The following is a 12,530-nucleotide window of genomic DNA, read 5'->3' on the forward strand; positions in this document are numbered from 1 at the left end:
AGAAAAACAATCAATAATTGATCTGGTTTAATTAAATACTATTCTACTTGTTAAAACATTGTCCTTCATCAGATGCAAACCGCAGCATTCTGCCAACTGCTAATCCTTCTGAAATGGAAGGCATACTTTCTCCATTTATAATATACAAATTGCATTAAGAAAATAATTTGCACAAAGCTATAAACCTGAAGTGGACAATTTCACTAGTGTTTTTTTTTACTAGATAAGAAGTGATGTCTAACTTTACTTCCAAACTTACTCTCTCAGCTATTTTTTTTCTACTGAAACTACTAGCCAACTAACCGGGAGGAAACAATTTAAGAGAAAAAGAAGCCTTTTTAAGAAAACAGAAACCAAATCTTTCATGTTTTAAGAGCAAAAACCAAACATAAGCAAGTATTTCACCCCATCTTCCCTGCCCAGTATTAACAAAAAGCTTCGCTATATTTTATGCTAAAAATGTACCTTTCTTAGGGCTGTTCAAATATATTTTTTTGCTTGAGCTCAGAAGATAAATCGTTCCGTTTATGTACATAACTTACTCTTTAATAGTGTCATTATTTTGGGATGCTTAAGTAGGACCATGGAACTCCAGAGCTGACTCTAAACCATTGCAAGGAACAAGAGGAGAAAACACTGCATGAAGGAGCAATAGACAGTGGTCATCTTTGTAGGAGAGCGCTTCTAGGCAGAGAAGCCTATTAGTACTTCCCTCATGAGGAAGAAATATTCCTCTACAAGACCTTTATTTGGCAATGTGGGGCTCTGGCAGCAATAAGAACCTAAGAATAAAACTGGTCCTGCTTACATTGAGCTCTGGCAAAAAAATTAAAGCTGAATTTGTCTCCTGAGTCAGCTCACAGCACAACACGGCATACTGCTTATTCAGCAACACCACAGGCTGATACTGTCACCCAAGTTCCTCTGTCCTCAAACCTTGTCCACAAGTCAGAAGGCCCCTACCCTGACAACAGATCCACTACAATAAAACCTTAATTGCTCAATTATGCTGTATTATGCAGATCTGTCCTGGTTTCAGCTAGGATAGAGTTAATTATCTTTCTATTAGCTGGTATTGTGTTATGTTTTGGATTTAGTATGAGAAGAATGTTGATAACACACTGATGTTTTCAGTTCTTGCTAAGTAGTGTTTAGACTAAGTCAAGGATTTTTCAGCTTCTCCTGCCCAGCCAGCAAAAAGGCTGGAGGGGCACAAGAAGTTGGGAGGGGACCCAGCCAAGACAGCTGACACAAACTGGCCAAAGGGGTATTCCATACCATGTGACATCATACCCAGTATATAAACTGGGGGGAGTTGGCCTGGGGAGGGGATCGCTGCTCAGGAACTGCGCAGCGGTTAGCAAGTGGTGAGCAACTGCATTGTGCATCACTTTTTTTGTGTATTCCAATTCTTTTATTATTATTATTGTCATTTTATTATTGTTATTACTATCATTATTATTTTCTTCCTTTCCATTCTATTAAACTGTTGTCTCAACCCACGAGTTTTACTACTTTTTCCCAATTCTCCCCCCCATCCCACTGGGTGGGGGGGAAGTGAGTGAGCAGCTGCGTGGTGCTTAGTTGCTGGCTGGGGTTAAACCACGACAAGATCTCATTCACTAAACGTCCACAGAATCTATGGGGTTGGCTTACTATTCTTACTGATGTACATGAAATGCAGAGCTGAAAAAAAAAAAAATATCCAACCTGCCTAACTTGTCACACATTTATTATTCGGTCTTCAGTGATTTCACTGACACAGAAGTCTGGTAACTCTCTTTCTAGACTTGATGGGAGAAAGGCAATGTTTCTCTGTAGTCACACAGCCTGCACAGTTATTTAGATTTTGTCAGACAGATTTTTAATGGTTTTGAACAGGAACAGAAAGTTAACCCCAGTTAGTGCAGCGAGAGAAAAACCTGGCTCAGCCCACCCAAGGTAATATTTGGAAAGTTCTGTTATCTAGAAAGCACATAAAAATAAACTTGCCTTCTATAAAGATCCTGTTCCAGTAGATTTTTCCAACGTGACTTCCTCCAAGAAATATTAGATTTGATAAAATCAGCATTGAAGTGCTAACAGATGCTAGGACAGCATGAAGTCGACGACGAATTCTTGGTGGGAAGAAACGGTCCTGAGGGGCAAAACAAAAGGTGCAGATGAAGTTAACAACCACTACAATTTTTCAAGCAACGTTAGAAAAACACATTGTAGTTACAACAAACAACTTTTATCCAGAAGTTGAAATCCTTATGGAAGAGATCCCAAAGCTTTTAAAATATCTAGCAGAACTTCCACCAATGTCATTTAAGTTTGGGTAAGACTTTGTGACAAAAGCAGCGTTGAATCATAGTTGAGGTTGAAAGGTACCTCTGGAGGTTACCTAGAAAGGTCACCAAAGCAGGGTCAGCTACAACAGGCTGCTCAGGACTGTGTCCAGTCGAGTTTTGAACATCTGCAATGATGGAGACTGCACAACCTCTCTGGGCAGCCTGTGCTGTACCCTCATAGTAAAAAAGATTTTCTTATCTTTAAATGGAATTTCTTGCATTTCAGTTTGTGTCTGTTGCCTTTTCTCCTGTCACTAAATACTATTAAGTAGAGTCTGGCTTTGTCTTCTTCCTCCCTACAATTAGGTATTTATACATATGGATAAGATCCCCACTGAGTCTTCTCTCCAGGCTGAACAGTCCCAACTCTCTCAGCCTCTCCTCTTATGGCAGATGCTCCAATCCCTTCACCATCTTTGTGGCCCTTTGCTGGACTCACTCCAGCATGTCCATGTTTGTCTTGTAGTGGGGAGACCAGAACTGGACACAGTCGTATACATTCTATGTCTTAATTCTTTTCTTATTAAATGTACTCCTTGATGAATTTTTGCTGATGGACATAAACACTAAGGACATGCTTCTGGGGTGGATAATACTATCCAATGGTTTCCAATATGGAGTAAAGCACTTCAGTACAAAACAAACAGCATCAAACAACTTCAGAAGTCATTAACGCTTTGTTTCATTAATAAGACTTCACTGAAAGATTCTAGAGTCAGATCAGAACTGATTGATCTTAATAAAGAGATACTTCCATAGAAAAAAAGATTTAAATACACATGCAATCCCAAATTTTTTCTCAGTGCAAATATTACTGCTCATATTTGAGAAGTGCAAGTATCTGTTACAAAGATTTGGTACTATTGTTCTAATGATACAAATTAAGTATGTCTCTCTCCACCATACACTGGTTCACATATTTTTTAATCTATATTTTGCACTATCATCTGAGGTGTGAGTGCAGCACAGAGGCTGCAAAAAGATGGTGAAAGAAGGATAAGAAAGTTTTAGCTTCCTCCAATATTCAGTTGTCAGAATGAGTTTAAAAGCATTACAGCACTTCACGAGGAAACATTGTCTCATTACTGCATAAGGAAAAGTGTCTTGTTCATCATGGCCCTAGGCTGAAAGCCTCTTTACATAGTGCCTGAACCTGCAAAAGACTGAATGCTTCGTGTGAAGTGATGAGCATTTGCCAGGGCATGGGAACTAAGGAAAATTTCAGGAGCTGCTCAGCCTTCACATCATAAATGGTTATGTTGCAGAAAAAGTCTTTTGATTGCAGCATCAAAAAAAAAAAAGCAGTAATTAATCTTTAATAGCTGCAGCCAGACCAGAATTCATGCTCAGATACCTGAAACAACATAAACACATACTCAAAACAGACCTAAAAAATACATTCCTAGACGATTAAATTGCTAGTTCTGTAAGCATCAAAACAAATGTTTCAACTGCTAGATTATAAAGTGACAAATCTTCAAATAAATGACAGTTACAAGCATAAAAATACAATTTTAACATATTACTGCAAAGTAGATCTGTGGTAAATTGAATGTTAGTCCCAGTCAGAACTATATCTAGTGTATGAGTCAGTCTGAGTCAGCACAAAAATGGGGATAGATAAGCTTCAGTGAAAAGTACTCTGTATCAGCCTGTATGCACAATACAGCAATACTCAATCTTCCACACACCGCTATGAAAAACATTCATGTATAAGAACAGACAGATTTTTCTCTGAAAATTCTGGATGAAAAGTAGGGCATCACAGGAGAAGGGTAGAGAAGATAATTACATAAATATTCACAGACACTGACAGTTACTTAGTGAAACAACTTTTTCCCTTTCTAGTACTTTGCATCTCCAAAGCTGCCCAAGGACTTCCAAAACATTCTCTTTCAGTTCACACACAGGTAGAGGATATCTTAAGTTTTCTTCTCCTGAAATGCATAGTATGAATGTGTGGTCCGATATATAAAAAATGTATGCCCTTTCAGAATGCGTAACTGTATGCACACAGAGAAAAAGTTTGAAATCTTACTATTAAATCAATGTTAACAACCAACTTTAAATAAGGAGCAGTTATGATCATGCTAGCTTGAACTTTTGTGTTAAGAGTCACCAAACTTACCCTCTTCTTACACCATGCTAATTAATTCTGATTGAGCTGTAGCTTATCTATAGAGCATAGTCTATCATCTGATCTACCTTTCACTCTCCCTTTGTCTATCAAACTTATTCATCAACTCTATAGAGAAACAGTTTTAATTAGGGAAGAGAAAAACAGAAGAACCTTCTGGTAAAGCTGTAGAAAGAGTTAGAGATGGACAATCCATCAGACAGCTGGTGTTGGACTGCATTTTCCACCAAGGCACTGATTAGACCTGGTGAGTTTGTGAGGTCTGCCTGTTTTACAACCCAAAGCAGTACAGCCAAGACAAACAACATGAATAGCTAAAAAAGCTCTGCCACTTAAAAAAAAAAAAAAGAAGTTACTAAGAAAATGAAATAAACCTGTCACATATAATACATCAGCCTCTTCAAAAGTGCTGTATGTTAAACAATACCAGTTAGCTGTAGTACAGACCATAAAAGTGTTTGGTCATTTATAAGGTATAAGGGAGTAGTTTAGGACAGAAACAGTTTAGACAAACACTGAACCCTTTCTGGGTTTTGCTGGAGCTAATTTCCATTAACTTTCCTAGGCATTGATCCAAAAAGCAGTACACGTTTTCCTGAGAGTCTTTGATGTCAATGCAGCTTTTACCCAGCTGCAATGAAGGTAAAAAAATAAAACGTTCTTTAAACATCTCATGTCAGCTAGAAAAAGCTAACTATGACAGTACCTGAGCAGCTATTGTGCTCAAATTAATACAATGGAAGCATTAATTTATGCATGAAAAAGGACTGAGGCTGGTCTACATAATCCGTAATAACATTTGTGATCTAAATATCTACCAGCACATGGATTTTTCTGAATATACAGCAAGATGTTTTCATCAGACAAAATTAAAAAACCTCCACACCCACAACTCTTCATTATGCTATTTAATGCTTTTATCAATACATTCCATTGCAACAATACAAGCAGCTGATACGAATTTGTGGTGTTTCTCTGGATTTTACTGCTGTCTCTTTCTATCTCCTCTTGTCCTGTTGGAAATACAGCTAGAACATAGAGGGGCAAAAGAGCGCCTAGTGTTAAAACGACAATGAAACCATGGATGCCTGGCTGCAACCCTTGTAGTTGCGTCCTTCCTCAATGCTCCATCTTACTTGTAACCTCACATCAATACTTCATCATACTTCTAGTAATCACCACCACCACCACACACTGTGAAATAAATGGACTGTAGCATTTAAACTACACAAAATAAATATATATATTGTCAAGATACTCAGTCCAAAGGCATGCAGCATGACATAGGAGGTGACTTAAAGGTTGCCTCAGGCCACCTTCCTGGAACTGAACAGTTTGGGTTAATATTCCAATCCAATTTCTGCTGTAAATGAAGACCAGCCTCAGACATTTTTGTCAAATGTTGGGAAAAACCTCTCTGCACATTGTTGGGTCTAGCAAAATTTGCTACCATCAGATCTCTCTCAACTGGGCCTTCTCAGTCATCTTACAAAAATAAATGACACTATCATGTAGTGGGGTGCCTTGAAAAGTAAATCTGTGTATGTGTTCGAGAGGGGTGGAAGACTACAGGCGTGAAAAGGATTTGCATGGTCCAAACATTCCCATTCCAAAATCTATTTCCAGTTACACATGCATGTCACATTTAGCCCCTAAGCTAAAACCAAGCCAGAAATAGGAAGCTTGTATAATGGTTGTTTCTTGAAAAGATAGCTTATGAAGAACAACCCACACCAGAATAGATCATTTAGGTTAGAATTAAGAGTCCAGTTGAAGGACAAGTTGGAAGTTTGAAGTTATAGAGGATGTGAGAGAAAATACTCATTTCATTTACTTTACAAGATAATTACACCACTACGAGCATGAAACAAACGTGGCAGGAGAAGTGGCTTCAGACAGCAGAGCATCATTTAAAAGAACTTCTCTCTAAGGCAAGTTAGAGGTAATCAACAATAAGTTTGCATTTTCACTGATTTACAGGACTGTGTACAACGATATTACTGAATGGCATGGAGAGATGAAATTGAGGGTCCAGAAGTATTTTTCCTAAATGCATTTACACCTTCTAGCTAGCCAACAACAGAGAAAATACCTTGGGGAATATTGACCAGCCTAAGTCATCAACCCTCCCATGTGGAAGCTCAGGAGACACTCAAGACTGAATTCGGTACAGCAGTTAAAACTAGGCAGAGTCCTATACAAAACATCACGCTGAAGTCATCTTTTACAGAAATATATTCCCCAGTATTTTATCAGTGACCCAATCCTACACCTTCCTACAGCAACCATTCTTAAATTTTTTCTAGCAACAGTGGTGGCACCATGGTGATTTGGCATGTCCCAAATGCTCATTATTCAGAGGGCTGCTGAATCCATTTGCAGTAGCTTGTTCTGGGAGCAGGTCACATGCATCACGCTGTTTTAGGGAGGGCTCAGGAACTGGGTGCATGTTTTCCACCACACTGCAAACCCAGCCTGATGACAGGGTTACATGTGGCAAGAAGCCTACCCTGACAGACTTTAGCTGGTAACTTCTTGGCAAGGGCTCAGAAGATGGAAAATATATACGCGTGCTGCATTTGCAACCATCTCATTTATATAGTGCTCTGGGACAGAGTAAAGAAAACTTCTACATAAAGTCAGTGACGTTATCAAGCTTGCTTATACTAAAAATACTTTAACAAGTCCCATGTAAGGGAATTAAATTCACTGCAATTTAAACAAGCATCCATCTTCATGGAGTAAAACAGATTCACAACACTTATTTCTTTTTGAACTACCCTTCCAGAGACTTGATAATCCAAGCATGTGGCAAAATAAGAGCGTATGGTAAGATTGGAGAAGCAGTTGAATATTTCTTATGGGAACATATGCACTATGGAATAAGACTGTCAGATACTATTGGCCAGAGTGACATGAAACATGTGCTTGATACTACAAACTGCAACACTACAAATTACATTATTCTATTTTCATCTGCCTTTGGTTTTTAAAGGGTTGAAATAATCTAGTACAATTTTTAGAAGAGTTGGGTTTTTTTAAACATTTAATTACTATCTGTTCTACGGATTTCATCCTCTCCCACTTAAACCTATCAGCCAACTTATCCATAATAATTTTAAAATAAGATACACAAACTGCACTATTTGTTATGTTGAAGAAATCAAGCAAATTAACTACCATGAATATAACACCTAGTCCTGCATTATCTTTCAGTGCCTCCCCTAATACATGAAAGGGGAGTAAGTGTGCTTTCTACAGTTATTAAAGCTCCATCCCTTCAATTTCTTGAAGGTTTTCACTAGAGAAGCAATGCTTAAAAGCTAATGTAAAGTTGACTCATCTTTACGTCACAAAAACTAAATTAAATATTCTTTGCAATGGTCTGTTATATAGGGTTTGCAAGGATTTGAGGGGGGGTGACGGATAGGTAAACAAGTTTGTGGGTAAAGTTGCTGCAGTACAGGAGGGACAAAGGTGGTGCCATTATCCCTATCAGGAAAATGCTTGGGAAAAAACTCAAATTGCTTGCTGGAGTTCCTTTTACCAGCGCAATTTAAGGATCTGAACTTTGGTTTTCACCTCCAATTGCATCACAACTGAAGAGTAAGGCCCAAATTTGTTTACTTCTCTACAGAAGCAAGAGAGACCACCCAGTCAATCTTAAAAGTCCTTTTAAGTGCTTTCTTTTAGAAAATGTTCTTAGATAAATAAATGACAGGCCAACTCTTCATTGTCTATCCCTGAACCCTGGTAATCAACCCATTACCACAAGAGTGAACACCTCAATACATCCCTTGAATCTGGGTCATCTGCAATGCAGCCATTTGCCAAAAATAACAGGACAGCATAAAAACAAGTGCATGGGTGAAAAGCTGAAAGAGAGCGAGGAACAGATGGGATGGTGGGAAGGGAAGCAACACATCCTGACTAAGAGTTACGGCTATTTTATCTATCTGCAGTTAGGTGCACTGAAAATGGAGGGCAGGGTGTGACTGAGCAGCTGGGGGAGCAGATGGGATGGAGGAAAGGCTGAAAATTGTGACAAAGCTCTGCCAAACAGAATGTCAATTTATTTGATTTTTAAAGCGGGCAGTAGAAATGAAGATGGGTTGGGTCCAAGCAGTGGGGCAACTTCTGAAAATGTTTGTTAATACACATTGTCAATGGGTAATCGTGACAAGTATGTTTGGGAGACTGCAGAAATGAAGGGAGGGACTATACATGCTCATCAATGTTGGTAGAAGTTAGGCTCAAAGAGCAGCAGGAGCAAGGGAAAGGCAGCTGATGAAAGGCTGACATGTCAGTACCTGCTCCTGCACTCTGAAGCAGAGGGACAGATGTTGAATAGGGTAAGAGTGGAGACTGTACCACAGAACAGAAAAGCAACAAAAATAAAGAATTCTGGTTGAATATACATGCAAAATATCCATTTATGAAATAATCCAAAAGAAATTGTGGAATCCCCAGAGCTAGAACAGTAACAAGATAAGGAACGGGCCTGCAAGCGGAAAGTGAATGAGATGTTGATGAATAAGATCTGGTAGCACAACTGCCACACCAAATGGAAGAATAAATTTAATCTCCAATCAACATATACTGTACCCTTCAGTAATCATGGCAATCATTCCTGTTTGCTCCATTCTTCATCTAGCTCTAACCCAGAACCAGTCCCCCTTACTTTGCTTTATTTTTCTGGCATTTTCTTTTTCTTGCAGTTGTTCCCTCCCTTCTCCCCAAGCTGAACTGTGGCCTGAGGTCACCTCCTGTTTCTTTTCAAGGTATATACTTTCCTTCCAAAGCAAAGGTAAAAATTAGCTCCTGGAAGGTTCACACATGAAGGTGGGAACTGACAACGTTTTTCCAAGAGACAGGATGATGCAAATAACCTATAATTCTCTACATCGCTCCTATAAAAAGAGGACCACACAATTACAATCAAGCAGCTGTCACTTAAGATCTATTTTCACAAATAGAACTTGTTTCTGAATTTAGGAATAAATGCTATATATAGTATAAGATACTCATCTTCTCTATTGATGTCTTACTAAATATTCACTCAACAAAATGTTGTCTTGCACTAGCACCAGTTCATTTTTAGATTTTCCAAAAGATCTACATTTATAGCATCTCTCAGCAAACAGCCAACCCCCACTTCTGTTTGAAGAAAGCCTCCTACCAGCTTGTATGTATGCACTACACTTACAGATGCATGTGTGAAAGTTTCACATACACAGAAGTAAATTTCTATACTTGCTCCTACACTTACTCTTCACCCTCAAAGAACCTGCCCAAACATTTTTTTTTTTTTTTTAAAGTGGCAGCTCATGAAAAGTGCAAAATGAACAGCATTGAAATGCACCATCCTCTTTTCTGTTTTATGTTTAAAGCTGGGAATTTAACCAAGTAATGGCAGCGTATATAGTCCTATAAATGTGTCTCAGCTCTCACCAAGGAGGACAGGTCAAGAAAGCCATGCACTTTCCTCTGTGTCCAGGTCCTTGACATCCTTATTTTTGTTCTTCTGGTTCCCTCATCCACATTTTAACATTTTTACCTTTTAAATTGCAATCAAATTAGGAAAAGATCTAACTTCACCAATCATTAGTGCTATATTTTGGTCCTGCCTTTATGGCCCTCCCACATTGCCACTGTGAACCTGCTAACAAATAAATAATACACAGTAATAATCCCCATGGAGACATCTGATAAACACTCTCAGGAAATACAGACCTGGCTTTCCCTGTGGCAAGCTTCTGTAGCTCAAGGCATAGCGGAAAGACAAGAGTACAACCACTACTTGGTACTTTAACTTGTATTTCCATAACTGCTGACATCTATTGTCTGGACTAATTTTTGAGGTAAACAACAGAGGGAGGCTGTTGTTATATTCATATAACAGTAACAAAGCAGCACATAAGCAGCATCACTTTTTACCTTGTTTTCACCCCGTAGCATGATTTACTTGCTTTTCAAACTGCATTATGGCCTGAGCACCAGAAAACTGCCTGGTGTCTCCAAAACAGAAGAGGAAGTAATGCTGGTAGGTGGGAGAAACATTTTTTTGTTATGACAACTGAGCAGCTATGCAACCAGCTTCCCAGCTGACATTATGGTCTGAAGCAGAGCAGCAATCATCTGGTTAAAGACAGATGGAAAATCACAACAGTTTCTGCACTGCTGGCATCAAAAATATTTCTTGCATGGATTTGACAAAAAATGGATGCTTGTACTCAAAGGGTACGAAACAATAGAATGTCATCTCTGAAATCTTACTGCAGACGCTTTTGTCATTCACCATATAAAAGCCTGTATCATATTGCATATGCTTGTCCCTCACACAAAACAACACCTCCTAGATTTTCAGTCTTTGTTACTGAGTCTGAGACAAGAAGCTCCCTCAGTAAAGAAAACCAGAGTCAGAGTGCAAGTGTGTGTCTGTGTGTGTGCATTTTTAGCAGGTCTCTCAAATGTTTTGGGATCCACTTTCGTGAAGACAAATGAACCCTTAACAAGAGTGTGGAGAAGAGAGAAAAAAATAAAATCAAGCAAAAGCCGAAACATGGCAAGAATTACTTGACTCAGAATTATTGTTGGCAAAGCTAAAAGTCAGTGGAAAAACCCTAGGATGCATCAGCCAGCCCATATTCACCTTTGATGGTCATTCAGCAGCTCAGTACAAAACAGCACCTCAATAACTAAGCTTGCTCCTTCTAGGTACCATACACAAAGACCAGTTGTCACAAGTCTGCCCTGGCTAATGTTCACATCTAGGGAAAGGAGTTTCCATTAATTTTTGAGTCAGAGTACATCTACTTTGGATAGTAGAGATTTCTGGTTAGAGCAATGATATGGCTGAACTCAAGGTTGGGGTGGAGGGTAGGGGGCAAGCCCCATCCACTGGTCTGGGCTTTGACATTACGGGTGATACTTATATATCAAAAACCAATTCTGCACTAGAGAGTAAGTCTCACTAAGGGACTTTGTTCAGCTACCCCACCTTACGTTCTTACAGATTCTCAGAGAGTGAAGTGACAAACCCAACAGCAGTCTACAGCAAGCATATAAAAAGGTTACGAAGAAACTATCATTGGCAATGCTTGCCACTTAATTGAATCACCACGTTGCAATAAAAATATGTATGAATTACAGAAAACTATTATTAAAAAATAAAAGGCCAGACAGGCTTGACATTAGCAAACCAGTGATATAAATACTCTTACCATCAAATGAAGCAAAATAAAGATCAAAGCCTAGTGTGTGCTGAAGAACAGCTGAGAAGAATCTTTATTTATTACAGAGATCTTATTAAAGGTCTAATCTTGCAAGGTGGTCAACAAACATACTTCCCTTGAACAAGTTCCTAACATTTGGTCTGATCTTGCCTCAGCTGCAGAAGGAAGTTTTACAGTTATCTCACAGCAGTTTAAAGTGAGTTATACTTGCAAAAAGAAATTCTGTCATTAAAGCAGATAGTTGTACATTTGCTCGATGTATATAGGACATGGTTGTGAAATTCACAGGAATCTTTGTCTTGGCTAGGCTGAATTTGGGCTGAGTAATTACTGCAGAAGAACCCAATTGGTTTCTACTGCTTTGGGTGCTTTTCAGATTCCTCTCCATGAGACAAATCATCTAGCAATAAAATAACCAGTGGAAGTAAAGCTTTCTGCTGGGATAAAGAGCTAGGTCAGCGCAGCAAAGATTCCAGCAGGAAGGCATGCAGAAGACAAAGTGGTGAGACTGCAAGGAAGGGAGGAAAGGAAAATTAAACCTTTCCCCCCTTAACAGCAAGCAGTGAGCTGTTAGATCAGCTTAATTCCCTGTCGAACCACAGCCCAGAGGTCAGGCTGACCAGTCAGTACCTTTCCAAGCTCCACACTAGCTGTCTGCAGGATCATTGCATAATGCCTAACTTACTTATTATAACTGTAGAAATTTTAATGCACCTAGCAGAAGAAACAGGGCAAAAAAAATTAAACAGAGAAAAAAATGGATAAAAACCCCTCACCACACTCAACTTTTTGAAATACGTCTAAAATTCTGTTCTCTGTGAAGCT

At 38.9% G+C, this 12,530-nt stretch overlaps 1 protein-coding gene across 1 annotated transcript in view; it reads right to left on the reverse strand.

Moving 5' to 3' along the window:
* The window catches only part of HHAT (hedgehog acyltransferase), a 113,141-nt gene that overhangs the window by 12,233 nt on the left and 88,378 nt on the right, over nt 1-12,530 (reverse strand). The window contains exon 10 of the mRNA XM_052806640.1: nt 1,993-2,137. Coding sequence (XP_052662600.1) covers nt 1,993-2,137 — 145 coding nt within the window. The remainder of the gene's footprint in view (nt 1-1,992; nt 2,138-12,530) is intronic.

This window comes from Harpia harpyja, chromosome 13, assembly GCF_026419915.1.
Source record: "Harpia harpyja isolate bHarHar1 chromosome 13, bHarHar1 primary haplotype, whole genome shotgun sequence".
NCBI lineage: Eukaryota > Metazoa > Chordata > Aves > Accipitriformes > Accipitridae > Harpia > Harpia harpyja.